The 18,527-nt window shown below is 51.0% G+C and overlaps 1 protein-coding gene across 2 annotated transcripts in view; it reads left to right on the top strand.

Annotated features, from left to right (window-relative positions):
• Positions 1-6,979, top strand: part of MACO1 (macoilin 1) — a 63,424-nt gene extending 56,445 nt beyond the window's left edge. For both annotated transcript variants that reach the window (XM_042995275.1, XM_042995276.1), the window contains 2 exons: positions 891-1,065; positions 6,504-6,979. In XM_042995275.1, the coding sequence (XP_042851209.1) occupies positions 891-1,065; positions 6,504-6,697 (369 nt within the window). In that variant the 3' untranslated portion in view covers positions 6,698-6,979. The remainder of the gene's footprint in view (positions 1-890; positions 1,066-6,503) is intronic.
• The last annotated feature ends 11,548 nt before the right edge of the window (positions 6,980-18,527 follow it).

The raw sequence follows: 18,527 nt of genomic DNA on the forward strand, positions 1-18,527 counted from the left end.
TTTCAGAACTCCTGCCTAAGATAAACATTTTAAAATCTCATCATTGATTGATAAACAAAGATGTTCATCATAGTGGTATATAAATGAAAACAAAATCTTAACAAAGGGAGATTCATTTAATAAATTATGGTACATATACAAGAATATTATATAGCCGTTAAAAATTACATTTTCAAAAACCAGTTGATTTAAGAAACTATACAAAACTACATATGGTGTGATCTCATTTATGCTAAAAGATATACATATGCTTCTAAAAGACTAAAAATATATAAAGTTTTTTATGCTGTCAGGAGTTTGAGTAATTTTCATTTTCTCCTTTGAACTTTAATATATTTCTAATTCTCTGTAATAAGTTTGGATTTCTCCAAAATGAAAAAATTAAAATATCTGTATGTGTGTATATATTTATTTAAATATATGTATTTATTGGCGACATTACCAGTTGTTTTAAGTGGGCTTACTCTGCAGTATGTCCTATCAAAAGAATGAACATTTTTTATAACTTTTTAGTGCAAATTGAGAGTAGATTTCTGGCAAATTGATTACAGCATTACAGCAGCATTTGCAACTGGGCAAGGAAAAAGTTCTTTGTACGTTCTGAATTAGGCTTGTAAGAAAGTGTTTTATTTGGAAACAGAGTCCACTGTTACTAGAAACAGCCCAACACCATCAAATTCATCTACTAAAATAGTTTTGTATGTCATATCATCATATAAATACATTTTTCACTCCAAGTGGTAAGATTCTTAACCCATGAAACACCAGGATTCTGTATTCTAGGGGCCAGGTCAGTAATAGTGGGATTTTATTTGTGATTTCAGGCTAATTTGTAGACATCGATGCCAAAACTATCTTGTAACATCTTGCTGCTTTGATGATGTTGATAGGAGCTTCGGAAGTATAAGGAAAATGAGAAGGACACTGAGGTGTTAATGTCAGCGCTCTCGGCCATGCAAGACAAAACACAGCACCTGGAGAACAGTCTGAGCGCAGAGACGAGAATCAAGCTGGACCTGTTCTCTGCACTGGGGGACGCAAAGCGACAGCTCGAGATCGCCCAAGGTAGGAGAGCAGCGGGCCCCAGAGGAGGTGGTGTGACGAACAATGCACAGGAACACAGCACACGTCCCTTAGAGCTCAGAACCAAAGACATTCGGTTTTCTCGGTTTGTAAGTGCCCGACCTTGACATCTAGGAATTATCACATTAATTCATTCCGCGGACGTATTTTGAGGTGAGAGTATGTCAAGTGCAGGGCACACAGAGAAGGGGATGAGTTTCTGTGCTCAAGGAGTTCATGGTGTTGTTGAAGAAAGAGACAACTGCGGAGTCCCCCAAAGGTGGTGGTGTAGGAACATACCGAGGGGCAGGGACTGAGCCAGTCTGGGAGTTAGAGGGCTGTTTCTCAGGGGAGCTGATGTCTGAGTTGGGTTTTGAATGATGAGCAGGGGTTAGCTCAGTGACGAAGCAGTGTAGGAGGGCGAGGGGCAGAGAGGCATCTGAACAGAAGAAACAGCTTGAGGGAGGCCAGGGAAGCTAGGAAGGCCTGACGCGTTCCAGGCCGCCATGGTTACGAATGAGGGAGCACTGGGAGCAGCTTCTGGAGAGTAGGCCGTGCACTTCACAGCTACTTCCCGAGGCCCTACTGTGTGCTGGGCACTGCAAGACGCCCCAAGGGGACAGGCAATACCAAGCAGGCATGGAGCGTATCAGGTGCTGATGGATGCAGGGATAAAAATGAGGCAGTATCCAGGCAAGAAGTGTGAGTGTCTGTGTGGGGCCACTGGTTTGACACGGTGGTCGTGGAAAATCCTTTGAATAGGTAGCATTTGGGCAGAGGCTGAAAGTAAGAGAGTGAGGGAACCACGTAAATCTAAAATCTCCGGGGGAAAAGCACTTCAGGCCTCAGGAGCATAGGCACAGCCTGAGGGGCGGGTATGGTTGCTGGCGTCAGAGTGGCCGGGCCACATTTGTAGCCCTTGGAAAGAACTTGGGACTTTGCTCTGAGTAACACGGGAAGCTTTGGAAGGCTTCTGAACAGAGGCCTGATACAACCTGATGAAAAGAAATTTAGATTTTGTCCCAGAAACTAATTAGCCAGCATAGATTACTGAAAAAAAAAAAAAAAAATCAAACAGCTAACTTAGTAGGAGAAGGTTATTTCAACAGGCACTTAAAGAACATTCAAAGCATGCGTACGAGAAGCTGAAGGAGAGAGAGGTACAGATAAGACACAGTGTGGTGGGGGATCTACTAGGGTGTTCAAACTTTTTGGTCTTGGGGACCCCTTGACACTCATAAAATTCTTGAGTAACCCAAGGAGATTTTTTCCAAGTGGGTTATGTCAATCAGTATTTACCTATTAGAAACTGAAACTTGGGGGCACCTGGGTGGCTCAGTCGGTGAAGCATCCGACTTTGGCTCAGGTCATGATCTCGCAGTCTGTGAGCTCGAGCCCCATCTCGGGCCCTGTGCTGACAGCTCAGAGCCTGGAGGCTGCTTCGGACTCTGTGTCTCCCTCTTTCTCTGCCCTACCCCGCTCGTGCTCTGTCTCTCTCAAAAATAAACAAACGTTAAAAAAAATTTTGTTTAAAAGAAATTAAAACTTAAAACATGTATTAATTCATTTTCAAATAGCATAATAAGCATATAACTTATTTGTATGAGAAAGAACTATATTTGCCCAAAACCCCAGAGAAAATTTAATGAGGAAAAATGGCATTGTTTTACTGTGAGCCAATCTCTTTAGTTTCTGCTTCAATAGAAGATAGTTCGGTTCTCATCCCTGTTTCTACCTTCAGTCTGTTGTAATTTTACTTGCATGTGGTTTCTAGAAGACTCCACTTACCCCCAGGAGGGAATGAATGTGCAGAAGGCCAACGATGTATTAGTACGATCACAAAGATGGTTGGACCCTGTGGGCCCTGTGTACAGCAGAGAGGCCTATTGCCAGTGGGTAGAGGTAGGGGACTTGAAGGGCCAGAGCAGTGATCAGGGGTGGCTTCACGAGGGAGGGGACATTGAGTGGGCTTTGAAGGATGGATTCTGGGGGCAGAGAATGGCAGGGGAAAGACATTGTTACCTGGGGGGCTCGTGCAAGCAAAGGAAAGAAACGTCCAGATGAGCGGTGGCCTCAGGCTGGAGGACTTGGGAGATGAGGGGGACCGTGCATGAAGCCAAACCAGACTGTGTCTTCCCTAGATTTTTCAGGAGGGACGGGGTGACGTGTTCTGGCCATTATTTTGGAAACGTCTTTCCAATAGCAATGTGAAAGATGGATCTGGAAGGTGAGATTGAGGAGAGGCAGGTAGACTCCCTAGGAGGCTGTGACTGTCTTTTGTCTCAGAGGTGGGGAGTGTGGGGAGGGAGGGTGGTCCAGACAGGGAGGGAAGGAAAGTGGAGGCACCTGGGGGATGTGGGAGGCTAAAGTTGCTGGGAGCAGAGAAGAAGAACAGAACAGAATCAGGGAACAAGAAGAGAGAGTGACTTTGGTTGGAGATGCTCGGAGTTGGAGTCGTTTCCTGGACACCCAGGTGAGAGATCGTCGTCAGTCAGGGGGCATTTGGGGTCTCATCTCCAGCGAGAGGGCCCAAACCCCGGGAGCAGGGGGGAATATACAAGTTGTGAAAAGTTAATGGAGCCGTAGGAGGGGCTTGGGATGGCCCAGATGATAGAGCAAGAAGAATGGCAGGTTGGGAGTCGGGCTTATTAATCTGTGGGCTCAGGGAAAAGCATTTAAGAAGAAGGTTCCTGGGAATTCTGTTCTAAAGCTGACCTTCTGGGGCACCTGGCTGGCTCAGTTGGAAGAGCACGCAGCTTTTCATCTCGGGGTCATGGGTTCAAGCCCCACGTTGGGTTGTAGAGACTACTTAAACTTAAAAAAATTTTTTTGGTTTAAATAAATAAAGCGGAACTTCTGGCCACACACCGGTTCCTGTGCCCTCCTGGCTCAGCTGGCTGCGAAAGGGGCCACCTCATTTCAGCTGCTCTGATTTGCACTGTGGGAGGACAGCCCCCTGGAGTGCGGGAGCACCTGGTCTCTGAATGGCCAAGGGGAGTTTGGCTTCCCAGCACAGACTGGGCTTCCGTGTCAGCCCCCGAATTCTTGCAAAGAGACAAAAAAAGCAAAGAGAACTGCCTTTTTCAAAGCTCCGGGAATGTTTGCATGTTACTGATTAAAAACATCAAACTTGCATCTGCGTGGGGAAAAAAGAAAGGATACAGCGGCTCACAGATGCCGTTAGGTATTTTATTCATCCGAGGCTTATTTTGTTCAAAGGGAAGGAGGATATTTGATGCGAACTTGAAGCTGAGGGGCCATGAAGGAAGTCAGAGCAGTTCCTTTCTACTGCTCTTTGCTGGGCCTTCCCACTACTTCCCCCCCTTGTCAAGCTGAGAATATTCTAATAAGGATCCAACTTTGTAATTCAAATCAAACCCCTTGTTGCTTTTCTGCTTCCTACTTTCTGTATCATTTGATTCATCCCACTTCCAAAATGACTTTCATCTCTACTACATGCTTGTTAAAGATATGTCACCGCGCCCTCTTGCATTTCAAATGTATTACCACCTTCTGCAGGAATCAAAATGAGTGCAGCTCAAATGCAACCTCTTTTTTTTTTGAAAGCATTTAAATTTCTGAAGTTCTGAAGGGCTACTCCTGAGTCCTGAGTGTTCTTCCCGCAGTAGACCAGGGAGCTCCAAAGCGTGATGCAAATTGCGTGGGCTCTGGAACAGTGGTGCCAGGTTTAAATCCCGCTCGACCTCTTAATCACGGAATGACTTTGGGCAGGAGACATAACTTGCAGAGCCTGAGCTTTCTGGGGGGCTGGGCACTAGGGATGTGGCAGCGAACAAGGGGACAAACCCAGCTTCTGCCCTCATGGAGCAGAGGCCACTGGAGATGACGGGCACAGAGCATCACCCAAATGGGTAGTTACAGGAGGTAAAAGAATGTGGTACGTGGGAGTGCAGACTGGAGCCAGACCGCACAGAGCTGAATCCTGGCTCTGTCATTCGGCCTCTCTCTGCCTCAGTTTCCTCATCTATAAAATGGATGATGATGATGATGATGATGATGATGGTAATTCCCACATCCTAGAGTCATTGTGATAAGTGAGTTTGTCTATGTAAGCACTTAGAGCAGTGCCTGGCACTTGTGTGTTAGCCATTGTAATTATTATCCTTATTAGAAGAAAGGGACAAAAAGGAAAGCATGGGATGTGTTGAGAATCTAGGGATGGGGGGGTGCGTGCAGGGTCGGGTCTGATTTTAAGGGGAGGGTCAGGGAAAGCCTGGTGAGGAAGTGAAACCTCAGGAGTGAACACAGAGCAGGAGAAGCCCAGAAGAGGAAGCGGCCCAAGGCAGGAGTTGGTTGGGTCAAGAAGCTAAGCATAGCGGGGGGAGGGGGGATGCTGGGCGGCCGAGTCAGGTAACGTGAAAGTGTCCGGCAGGTGCAAAGTGGGCCGACAGGCCGAGCGGCACAGTGCCAAGAGGTGGGGAGGAGCACACTGTGTCACTCTAGACCCCCCCAGTGCAGCCGCTGCCGGGCTTCGTGTGCCTTCTGTAGGGGAACCCGGAGGCCCAGCGTGCGGTGATGGATTCTCGGGCCTCAGGTGTTCTGTATCCCTCGGTCTGACACTCAGATGTCCAGCCTCCCAGAAAAATATTCCCGCTCAAGAGGTGCAGCCGTGGTGCACCCTCTCGGCTGCCGTGGGTGACTGCCGCGCTCCACACGTGGCTCAACCTGTCGCTTGTCACCCCTCCATAAACAGAATCCCTTTTTTTTTTTTTAATTTTTTTTTTCAACGTTTTTAAATTTATTTTTGGGACAGAGAGAGACAGAGCATGAACGGGGGAGGGGCAGAGAGAGAGGGAGACACAGAATCGGAAGCAGGCTCCAGGCTCTGAGCCATCAGCCCAGAGCCCGATGCGGGGCTCGAACTTGCGGACCGCGAGATCGTGACCTGAGCAGAAGTCGGACGCTTAACCGACTGCGCCACCCAGGCGCCCCCAGAATCCCTTTTTAAACACCTGTAAAACCACGGCCCACAGGCCAGACTGGCCTGCCACCTGTTCTTGTATTCCCCATGGGCTGAGAATGGTTTTTGCATGTTAGAAAAAGGTGGGGGGGAGCGCCTGGGTGACTCAGTTGAGCATCTGACTCTGGACTGCGGCTCAGGTCATGAGATCGAGTCCCGAGTAGGGCTCCACACTGACAGCATGGAGCCTGCTTCAGATTCTCTCTCTCCCTCTCTCTGTCCCTCCCCCACTGTGCTCCCTGTCTCTCTCTCAAAATAAATCAACTTAAAAAAAAAAAAAACAACAAAGTGTGTGGCTCGCAATGCCTAAAATATTTATTGTTTGGCCCTTAACAGGAAAAGTTCCTACCCTTAGAAGCCATCAGAGCTGGAGGCGAACTCACTTGGGATTGGGCCTCCGCGAGGGATTGTGTTAGAGGGACCCTCCCTTCTCACTAACGGTGGGTCTTTACTCTTTCAGGACAAATTCTTCAGAAAGACCAGGAAATCAAGGACCTTAAACAGAAGATAGCCGAAGTCATGGCCGTCATGCCCAGCATAACGTACAGCGCCACGACCAGCCCCCTGAGCCCCGTTTCCCCCACTACTCTTCCAAATTTGTGGAGACCAGCCCCTCTGGACTTGATCCCAATGCCTCTGTTTACCAGCCCCTGAAGAAATGAAGGCCAGCTGTGGCTTTTGCCCAGCCATTTGGTTACCAGAAGGCATCACAAAGGAGCGTCTCTGGCAGTCAAGATAAAAAAAAAAAAAAAAAAGTTTATATTGTATTTTGTGGGACTGTATATGTTGTCGTTTTTAAAAAGGGGGGAAAGATAACATCCAAGTCTGATTAGAACTGCCCATCAGTTTTTCTTGTAAATTTTTAGAAGACCTCACAGAACTTTGCAGTTTATTTTTCTCGGCCAACACATTAAAACCATTCTTGGATTTCAAGTAGCCAGTTTTGCCTTTTATGTATTCTTACAGTTTCCTCTTGAAGAAAACAGACAGACAAACAAACAAACAAAAGCAGGGTTTTTGCTTCCCAATCCTTTATTTTTGTTCTGTTTTGTTCTTAAATAAGCAAGCAAAACCTGCACGTTGGATTCACGTGGGATGCTAACAGAAGCGTTTCTTTTTTAGAGTGGAAGGGTTAATAACCTCACACAGCTTTGCTCTCATAGCTGCATTACCCAAGATGATTATTGACATGACAGAAAACAAAAGGTGATTACCCCTCCGAGGAGCAGACAGACCCCAGGAGTGTCCCGTAAGCCGAGGGGAGCCAGGTGATGGGACTTGGCTCTCGAGCGTCCCTGGGGTCGAGTTGGAAATGCTCCTGTCCCCCTCGGGTGTGCAGTCCTAGAAAATCGCTAGCAGTGCCTTGGGAAAAGACATTTCAAGAGGAAACTTGATGACTTTAGACTATCTTCCCCCTTCCCCGTCATCTGTCTTCTATCTGTGTCGAGCTCACTGCGGATCCTGCTGTACAGCTGGCGTGTAGCTGGGCTCTTGGACGCCACCCCGGCTGCATCCCGTGTCCTCTCAGAGAAAGCACCCGGGTGTTCTGGACTTCTCGAGGCAAGCACCTGGGGGCGGGGAGCCGGGCCGTGTGTGTATGCCACAGACCTGCAAAGACAGCCAAGGAAACCGGGTTCGGGTTTGTTGGGTTTCATTTTTTAATCTCCTTTCGTTTAACTGTGCTTTTCCTCTCTTCATCATCTTGTGTTGGATGATTTAAAAGAAACTTGACTATTCCTCAGCTCTTGTGCCAAGGAGGGTTTGTTTTTTTTTGTTTTTGTTTTTGTTCTTAAGAGTTTTAAACTCAAAACTCTGCACAAAGATTTCGGTTTCAAGTGTATATTAGACACTGGTAGAAAAGTGTTTGCACTGGCCACTTTTGGAAGTGTTTAAGAATCCGGGTGGGGGCGGGGGGAGGGCCGGGGAGAGGGAGGGGCGAGGCAAAATTGTATTGGGAAACTAGGAAAATTAAGGAACCAAACAGATTGGTTTTGCTTCCTTGCCATGGATTCTGGAAGGACACCGTTCTTCCCAAATTTCCCGTCAATTGGCGTGCACGTCATATTTAAAGCAGATTAAGGGGGACGAGCAAGTCAGCAAAATCGAAGTATTAAAAAGAATCATCCTTTTAATCACAGATCTTATTTGGGGGTAAGAAAAAATAAAAAAAACTTCTAGCTTTAGCCAGGTGTGCATGTTGCTGCCATTTTGCATTTTTGAATCATCTTGTGTAATTGTCATCTTGGAAGTGTTAACTCACAACTGTCACAGGTTTTTTTCATCCTTGTGCAAAAACATGGAAAATTGTCACTGACTTTGTGTTGAGGTTTCCCCCACTTTGCTGCCTTTTGGGACACTATTTTCGTTAAACACTTGGTCTTGGCTGCATTCTTTTTTTTTTTTTTTTTTTCTTTCCTGTGGGGTTCAAAAGAATAAAAACATTTTCTTACAGATAAAACTAGTTTTCTGCCTTTTTAAACTTTGCAGGAGGGACCGCAGGGTAGATTGTTCTGAATGGGCCTTCGATGGTCGCCCTTGCTCTCTCCCCATCCCGGGCCCTGTCAGGAGGCAGTGCCCCCCCCCCCCACCCCTGTGTGGTGGGGCAGAAACAGGATTTGGGATGAATCCAACCAGGGTCTCAAGTTGGTTTTAGTTCTAGTCCAACTTAAGACGTATCCATACTCATTCTCCCTCCCACCCTCTTCCCTCCCTCCCTCCCTCCCTCCTTCCTGGTCCATCCCTGCCCACTTTCTTTCTCCCTGGCTTCCTAGTAGAACCAAGGCTGACCTGTTTTCTGGTACAACCCTCCTCTCCTGAAAAGGCAGGTCAGGGGTGGGGTTGGAAGGGAGTTGGCAAGGAAATACTGAGAGCAAATTTCCTTCCCGTTTTCCAGAATCTTTGGGGCCGCTTTGTGACCGATAGCCTGTTGGGTTTCCTATCTGCTCTAGATCCTGCGCTGACCTCCAAGGTAGCCACTTCTAAACCCTCCCTTGTTTCTAGAGGCTTTGTCTGTTTTCATCTTCTGACAAGCCAGCCTCCTCTCTTGGTCCCTGCTTTCCTCTCTTGGCCATTGTTGCAACTGATCTTGGCTCCAGTTTTGGAAAATTCTGCTCTTGGCCCCTCACCCTCTGTCCCCGTTGCTGCCTGGCCTTCCTGAGTCTCAGCCACTTAGGCTCTTACAGATACACCACACTTCATACCGTGAGCAGAGCTCCTCGGGGGAAGCACCTTGGCCTGGCCTTGGCCTTCGCCTTCCCGCAGGAACGTGTCTGCCCACGGCATTCTCACCGGCACGTTCTTTTACACCAAGAAAACCTCCAGTTGTTGTCTTTGTTGTTTTAGGCCCATGACAAAGGGGTTCCGCTCCTTAATACACTAAACATTCGTTACGTGCCATAAAGCCGTGTTTGCCATTCTGGATGGTTAAACATTTACAGAAGGGGCAGGGCCGAGTGTGTTTTGACTGGCCGAATAACCTCTCTTTATTGCCATCCTCCAACCTGACCAGGAAATAGCCGCCGTGTGTCCGTTCTCTGTGACAATCTTTCCAGGGGAGCCTATAAAGTGAGAAGGAACAGTTCCTCAGGGCTCGGGGCCTGAGGGGAGGGAATCGTCCTTCCTCCTCCCATCCCAGCTCGCCAGCCTCACCTGGCTGTACTCATGGGGCCGTGGCAAAAGCCACCTGGGAGGGCCGAACATGTCTAACAGCTGCTATCGGGCTGCTGCTTGCGAAATTCACAGCACGCTAGAGGGAGCCGAAGAGGTAAACCGGAAGGAAGCCCACCCGGGAGCCGGTCCAGTGAAGGGCATAGTAAACTGTTTTCCAGGCGGGCTGTGGCAGCTAGAAGGACCTCTGAGCCGGTAAGCGCCTGGTCTGGTTGCTCTCTTTGCCGCTGAGCTGGCCTCCTCCCAGGCTTGCTGCACCTGCCCGAGGGCACCGCTCTCTAAAGGCCCCCGTCTGCCCCAGGCCGCGCAAAGCCCGGTGGCTTCGGCAAGCCCTCTAGACCGGGATCCAGTTCCGTGACCTCCCGCAACCTCTCCGGGGTGGGTGCGGTTTCCTCACCTTTAAGGAGGAGTATTGTTCCTGGTCGCCCTGCTGGCCCTGCTGGCTGGAAGGAGTTGCTATGGGAACTGCAGACTACCCAGGGCCTCCCCCTGCAAGTCCAGAACTGCAGCAAGGAGTCGTGGTGGGGCAGGGAGCCGGCAGAATTCCTGTTCCTGGGGCTAGCTGCGTCCCCCACGGCACCCTGGGAGCTCCCCCCAGCCCCCACCTCACCCCACCCCACCCAGCCGAATCTGCATTTTAACAAATCTCCAGGTGATTTGGTGGCTTCGCAGTGTTAATTGTTTAGAAGCCTAACCTGAAGACCAAAGCACTGTGTCTCTCTTCTGGTTCAGAAAAAGCCAACTCTCAGGCTTTGAAAATTCAGTTAAGAGCTTAGTAGATGCAGGGGAATGGGGGGGGGGGGTGCACCTGGGTGGCTCAGGTCATGATCTCGCAGTTCGTGAGTTCGAGCCCCACATTGGGCTCGCTGCCGTCAGCGCCTGCTTCAGATCCTCTGTCCCTCCCTCTCTCTCTGTCCCTACCCCTCTCGCGCTATCAAAAATAAACATATATAAAAGAAAAGAGCCTAGTCGATGAGCAAGCTGGAGATGATGGGCCCTGAGCTTTATACATTTTGCTTATTTTGTTTATTATTCCCCTCCCCCATCGGGATGTAAGCTCTGTGCGGGCAAGGGTTTTCATCCGTTTATTTACTGCTGTGACCGAGAACAATGACTGCTACATAGTAGGTGCTCAGTAAACGCGTGTTGAATGAATAAGGCTAATCAGCGGGTTAGACGTGTTAACCTGAAAAACCGCCTCTTAACAGCGTCTCTGTAACAGTACCGTGAGAATGACAGCGTGCACGGAACGGTTTCTAGAAGATGGGACAATTTACCATGACATCTTACATCTGCCTGTGTCTCGTTTCTGCCGAATCCTTGTTTTCTTGTCAGATTTTCTCGACAAACGCCTGCTTGACTTCGCCAGGGGCAGGGATTTCCTAAACAGCCGAGTGCGCAGAGGACGCTCACTTCTCCGTCAGGGAAACCTTGCCGCAGGGAACCTGCTGGGCCCATCCATCCGTCCAGCCACCCATCCATCCGTCCAGCCACCCATCCATCCGTCACCCAGTTGGAGCCTTAGACCGACTTCCCCCAGTTCTGGCACAGCTGCGTCTTGAGTCAGTGTGGGATTTTCATTTTGGCAGGGATCGGACTATAAAGCGTTTCCTCCAGGAAGGTTAAAAGGACTTTTGAGCGGCTTCTTCGATCTAAGGAGGCCACACTTCGCTGCTGGCCTCCTTTCCTCTCGGGCTCCTTTGTCCCTGCTCTGTTCCTGTCTCAATGCTTGCTTTTCATTCCTCCGCCTTTACCTGAGGGAGCTCTTACGTTCCCTCAGCTTCTGGAATGACCCCTGCCAGTGTACCTCTGAGCTCTGTCCTAAGAATCCCGGGCCTAGTTCCACACAGTGCGTTGTGGCCTTTTAAGCCCCACTGGGGAAGCCCGGACGGGTTTGTTCACTCTGGGAGCCCCGCCTGCCCCCAGGCACCTTAGGATGGAGAGGGAGGCCACTCGGCCTGCGGCCAGGGACCTTTATGAGCTGGTTTGGCCTGGCGCCCGCCCCTGCAGCACCAACACGTCTTTAGCATTGCCCTCCCGCTTGTCCTCACAGGCCGACGCTGTTTGACACGCCCTCCGGTCCCAGGCCTGTACTTCCCTAGAACAGTGGTTCTCAAACTTCAGGGTTCATCAGAACCCCCTGAATGGCCTGTTAAAACCCAAATTGCAGGGTCCCACCCCCAGCGGTTCTGATTCCGGAGGTCCGGGGTAGGGCCTGGAACGGTGTGTTTCTAACAAGGTCCCAAGCGAGGCTGGGTCCTGGAACCCCACTCTGAGAACCACGGACTTGAGAGCAAGGGCTGGCCCTGGGGCCCCGGCCCGGCCTGACGCCATCCCCTCCAGCTGCCACCAGAGGGCACATGGGAGTCTTTTCACCTCCCCCGGCCGCTCGGTGGGACAGCAGATAGTTTTCCCTGAAGATTTCTTTCTTACTGCAATTTTTGTTATGTATGAGGAAGAAGAAATATTGACCTAAAAGATAAGGTGGGTTCTCAGAGTCTGTCTCTGACAAGTATCAAAGGTCGGATGGACAAGCCTTTTTGAAGGTATTGAATATCCCAGGTTTCGGGAAATGGAAGTGTGTTCCCAGGAGAGAAGAGGACTTCCTGGCCCCCCCTCCTCCACACCCCGAAGGACTTTCTTGCAGAACTTTCTTGCAGAACGTCCTGAAGTCATTCCATATTCAGAACCCAAGGGGCAGTTAAGATTATAGATGATTTTCATTTTCTTCTTTCTACTTCATATTCCAAACGTCCTACAATAAACGTAATAATACTTTTATGGTAAAAAACAGTAATTGTTTTAAAAACACAGTTTAAGTGTAATTAAAAGCTAAAAAAAACATCAACTCAAAAAACAAAAACAGAACCAAAAAAAAAGCCAACAACAACCCAAGGGGGAACACAGGGTTGGGGTAAAGAGAACTCCCAGCCGGAACTTGCCCCCCACTCTGCGGCTTTTTGGTTCTGCCCAGGTAGCTACCTGAGGGGGAAACACAGCAGGACGCATGCTCAGGAAGGCCCAGCGGGGACCGAGGGGTAGATGATGACGTGTGAGGGCTCGGTCACCTCTGTAATTCACCTGTCGCTAGAGCTCGTGGCCTGATGCCCAATCTCAGCACAGCCCTAGGTCACGTCCAGTGCTGCTGATCTCACGCACCAGCGCTTCCTGCCGGCCAAGCAGATGGGAGCAGCCCAGAGCTGTTAACACTTGGTTTATAGCCCAGAGGTTCCGAATCAGTGGCCTGCAGACGCATTTTGTCTGACCTGCATAGAGTTGAGTAACTTGGAGCTAACATTTAAAAATGGCGAGGGGGGGGCGCCTGGGTGGCACAGTCGGTTAAGCATCCGACTTCGGCTCAGGTCACGATCTCACGGTTCATGAGTTCGAGCCCTGCGTCGGGCTCTGTGCTAACAGCTCAGAGCCTGGAGTCTGCTTCCGATTCTGTGTCTCCCTCTCTCTCTGACCCTCCCTTGTTCATGCTCTGTCTCAAAAATAAATAAACATTTAAAAAAAAATTATAAAAAAAAATAAAAATGGCGAGGTTTCACACTATCCAGATTTTTTTTTCTTTTCTGCGGAAATATCCATAGATCTGAAATCGCAGGGGCTGACATCCCTCTCCAGGCACAATGGAGCTTGGGGGGGGGCCTCGGGTCCCCACCCTGGTTGCTCATTAGAGTCACCCGGGGAGCTCTTTGCACACCCTGGTCTCCAGGGTCCCCAAAAAACCTGATTTAATAGGCTGTGGAGGAATCTGGGGAGGAACGTTGTTGTTGTTATTGTTGTTGTTGTTGTTAATTCCCCAGAGATGTCTCCTATGCAGCCAAGGTTGAGAAACGAACTCGAGTATAAGAGGAAGCCTCTGTCCTGGCTGGGGCCTCAGAGGATATGTTCTGGGCATCTGGGGGCCAGGAGTTGGGGCCAGATCTTTGGGTGTTTAGCTGGCCAAGTTGAGAGGTGAGGGAAGGGGGTCTGTCTTCCCGCCTTCCCTGTGCAGACCCTTGTCAGCTCCCTCCTTCCTCGTGACCCCTGGGCTTCCCTCCAAGGCCCGTGTCCTGAGTCCCCTTGCCAACCACATTTATCCCACCGATCTTTACCAATTTAAAGTGTTGGCCCTCCGGGTTCCAAAAAGAAACTCTGCTAGCATCATCTCGAATTTGTTGTTATTTTGTGTTCTTATCTGAGGTGTTTTATATCGCAAGCCATATGAACAGACTGTGGCCAGTGTAAATCCAAGAGGGAATTGAGTGGAAAGGGAGGCGAGCACGTCCAGGAAGCCGAGAAGCCGGCTGGGAGGGACAGGGGTCAGCCAGCTTCGGGTCTGGGAGGCAGAAAACTGCTCTCGGGCCGGGGCCCTGCCCCTGGGGTGAATGAGGCTTGAGCAAGAGTCCGGAGACTGTGGTAGACTTGTATCACTGTTCCCCAATTATCCACTTCAGCCGCATGGAGAGAATTCCACCTCCACCCTCCCCGGTGTCAGAACTGGCTTGTGGAATGTGAGTGGACATCACATGGGCCCAATCTGAGCAGAGATTTTAAATGCACCTGAGCGGTTCAGGTTAGCCTCTTGCTTCCGTCTGCCAGGAGAACAGTATTTCTCATGCCTGGCTGAGAGCTGAGTGGGGTCAAAGTCAACCCTCATGCCCACGAGCCAAAAAGAAAAACAAAAAGCCACTGAGATCTGGGGGCTATTTGTTACTAGAACAAAAGCCGACCAATACAGAGGAAGAGTCCATACCTGGGTCCTAGGCCCTCCCCTTGGCTGATCCCTGGACAGAGAGGAGCCTGGGGAAGGAGGTGCTGGGCCCTCAGCTCCACGTGGGAGATAGAGCTTATGCCCCCAGCACACGTGCGCGTGCACACACACACCCACACACCCACACACGTGGTTACAGAAGAGAAACCAAGGCGCTGTGGGGCTGGAGAACAAGAAGCCCACACGTCAATCGTTCTAGTAGCCAGAGCCCAGGGCAGTGGGGTCCTGGCCTTCCCACCGCCCCAGCCCCTTGAAGATCCTCGTCTCCCATGAGCTCCATGTTTTCAGGATTTTGCCAACAAACAGAAGTGACTACACGTAGGAATCCGTTACTGGCAACGTTGTGCGTGTTCAGAATGCGGCCCATAGAAGTTCCGATCGACCGCCGTGGCCAGGGGAGCTGAAAAGCAAGAGAATTCAACGTTTTAAGTCACCCGCGCAGCCTTTCTGAAATACCAGAAACAGCTTTGGGAATGCATGTTGCAGCCTCCAGGCCTCTAGATCTGGGCCCCCAGGTGGGAACGGGCCGCCTAACATGCTCGCTCTCCTGACGGCGTGTCCTTCCAGCCACTGCCCCGGGAAGCCACAGACGCGTCCAGCACCACAGCAACCGGCCCAACGGGGGCGTGGGGTGTGTTTTGGGCACAGGGCAGGCTGGCACAGCGGATGCAGACAGGCTTCTCCGGGGAGGCCCTGTGAGTAAGGCTGCTCTCTGCCCACTAAGCAGCCCTGACTGCAAATAAACCAAATCCCTTGTGAGAACAGAGGGGCTTGACGTGACCCGCCCACCCACCCTGGGATGCTTTCTGCTGGAAAGAGATGGGGCCACGTCACCTAAACTCCCTGTGCCTCACTTTCCTCATCTGCCAAATGGGGATGATGAAAACGGTCCCCAGGTCAGAGGGCCCCCAGATTCAGTGGATTTGTCCCTGCCAGACACTGGGCTGGTTAGCCCTTGACCTCACCCCTCCCTTCCCTCCGCTTCACCACCGATTCAGGAGGAAAGTACGAGAAGCGAGCGGGGGAGTTAGTTGCGAGGAGGACAGGGGCTAATGCACACGAGCCTGCATCACCTCTCCCACTCCCCCGCCCCCCCCCCCCCCGCAGGCAATCTCACCTCCCTGGGTTTTAGAGTTTTAAATTGTTTCTTTGCTGATGACACCCACATTCATAATCTCCAGCTTAGACCTCTCTCCTCAGCTCCAGACTTGTATTTCCAGATGCCTCTTGACATCTCCGACTCAGGACGTTTAAACTGAATTCCTGATTTGACCCAAACCCGTCTTCCCCTATCCCTCCAGTTGCTCAGGCCATCCCTGGGTGAGGAAACTGGGGCGCAGCGAGGCAGGGCCACACAGACAGGAAGCAGAGAAGCATCTGGCTCCCAATTTCCCAGCCTCCCTGAGACCCCCCACCTGGGTCCCCAGCTGGGACTCCTCCTTCAGCCATCGGGGCGAGGGGCTTTGTGCCCTGGTGTGCAGAGGGAGTGTGATTCAGCCCCATCAGAACATCACGCACGTGCAAGGAAGGGTCTGGAGGGCGAGGGGCCTTCCTGGGTGGACCGTCACCACAGCTCCGGGCAGGCGAGCCGACGGAGGCCCTGTCTGGGCTCCAGCTCCCAGCCGACAAGAGGACGAGCTGGGTGGCAGGAGTCAGGGAGCTCCCGGACTCGGAGGGCCCAGCGGTTAGTTCCCTAGAGCGAGGCGGGGGGTCAGTGCAAGTTCTCGGCTTCCGGAAACAGGAGTGAGCGGGCAGGTGTGGCCACCTCCAGCATCTACCTGCTTCTCCCCCCCCCCCCCCCCGCCCCCGGACCCTGCCTTTTGTTCAGGGGACTCGCCTCCCTGCACTCTGGCCGGAATCAACGCCTCCCCGCTTCTGGGGACGGAGCCAGTCCGCCCAGGCGTCCTTCAGGTCGCCCAGGCGTCCTTTAGGTCACCCTGACTGGTTCAGGGATGGAAACGCAACCCAGCGAGGGCCAAAGGGATTCGAAGAAACGTTGTCCATCTTCTGGGCAAGAGCCTTCCTTTCTCTCACACCCAAACTGCCCCTGGGTGCGAGGGTATGAAGTTCAAGGTGGCAGTAACCATTTTTGGTCTGCTGTCGCGGGCCGTACGGGAGGCACTGCGGGAAGAGCCCCACGCGAGGGCTGGCCGAGCTGAAGAGGGGACACAGGGCGGTGCTTCCCTGGTGCTCACTGACCACAGGACCAGCACGTACCAGGGATCCCAGACACACCCGGCATCTGGCTGCGGTAAACTTTTCCCGAATAAATGAATAGATGGACGAAGGATACCTCCTCTCGGCTCCCCGTCCCAAAGGAGCCTCGGTTCCCTAATACATGGGTGTAATACTCGTCTCTACCTGCTGGACTTCTCGTGGGAAGTTGGTGAATTAGTACACGCCTGGCACACAGTAGACACACAGCAAATATCATTATAATTATCATCCCCATCCTCCTCATTTCCCTCTGGAGCCTCAGTTCTCTCCTCGATGAAACGGGAATTCATGTATTCAACAGACTGCTGGCCATCACCTTGTGCCAGGGAGCCTGGTGAGGATCTGAGGCAGGGACGCAGATGGACGGGCTCTGGTCTCTGCCTGGGAGAATCAACCTTCTGGTGTGGCGGGCAGTCAAGAGTTAAAACCCAGCGGGAAGAGATCCCGCGGTATATGGAAAGTCGGCTGTACGGGTGTGGGGTGTCCTGGGGCGTAAACGGCCACCTCCCGAGTTGAGCTAATTGAGGTGAGGGAAAGGAGCTGAGCCCATGTCCTCTGATCTTTCCGGTGCGTTGGCATGAAACCATGAGGGATGGGCTCCAGTTGTCGACCCAGGTCACACAGGAAAGGGAAGATAAATGACCAGAGAGCCCAGGGCTTAGAGTAGGTAGATACATAAAAGTTGAAGGTCGAGGAGGAAAGAACCAACTTGTATGTCAGGTGTTTTTCTCTTGAAATATTATATTGGTTTTTAAAAGTTATGTGAGGGGTTCCTAGGTGGCTCAATCAGTTAAGCGTCCCGACTTTGGCTTTGTCACGATCTCACAGTTCCTGGGTTCGAGCCCTGTGTCGGGCTCTCTCTGTTGTCAGTGGGGAGCCTGCTTTGGATCCTCTGTCCCCTCTCTCTCTGCCCGTCCCCCACTCACACGCTCTCTCTCTCTCTCTCTCTCTCAAAAATAAACAGTTTTAAATGTTAAAAATTATGTGAAATAATGGCAAATCTAATTCTTTAGACTTTTATCTTTTTTTGAAAAATGAGTGAAATTTTTATTTTAATGGCAGTTAATGTAATGAGCCGCCAAGTGACACCGCCACCTGGTGGCAGCATACTAAAGTCCCAGGTTTGTTTTATTTTGTTTGCGGTAACATAACACTGCGGGCCCGATTTTTGGATGTGACTAGAGATCTCAGAGCCATTCCCCTCTTACCCCTTCTCCCTATCCTTTCGCTGCAACCCGGCTGCCATAGTCGAAGCTCCCAAGTTCTTAGCTTTTTGCCTGAGCCATGCCTGCTCCAGTCTGAGAAGTCAACTTCCTCCTCCTCCTTCGGTGCTGACCTTCCCTAAGCCCGCCACCCTGCCCACCAGGGGGATGTGGGAATAGGGAGAGAACCTACCCCAGTGGTAACAGTGAAAGAGCACAGACGCTACGGACTCCTGTGAGTTCAAATACTTACTGGCTATGGGTCTGTGGACCTCTCTATGAGGCCCCTATGAGCCTCAGTTCCCCCACCAGAAATAGGAACTCAAGAGACTTCTTATTCTTTCTACTCCGTGGCTTTCTCTTTATCCAGAGCTGGAGTGAGTGGGGACCAAGAAATGAAGGGGAGGAGTGGGTGGAGTGGAGCAGAGAGGCAGAATGCCCCTGCGTTGCACTTACCCCTCTTGGGGACCCTTTGCAGAAATGCCCAAGGCCGCTTGCTTCCTGGGGCCACCTCCCAGGTTCCCCTTCCCGTCCAGTTCATCCACTTTCTCTTCCAGGCTCTCTCCGAGCCTGGTTGCTGACACCCTGCACCGTCTTATAATCCACTTAGCTCTGAAGGGACACCCTGCACCGTCTTATA

The sequence above is a fragment of the Panthera tigris genome, chromosome C1, assembly GCF_018350195.1.
Source record: "Panthera tigris isolate Pti1 chromosome C1, P.tigris_Pti1_mat1.1, whole genome shotgun sequence".
NCBI classification, from domain to species: Eukaryota; Metazoa; Chordata; class Mammalia; order Carnivora; family Felidae; genus Panthera; species Panthera tigris.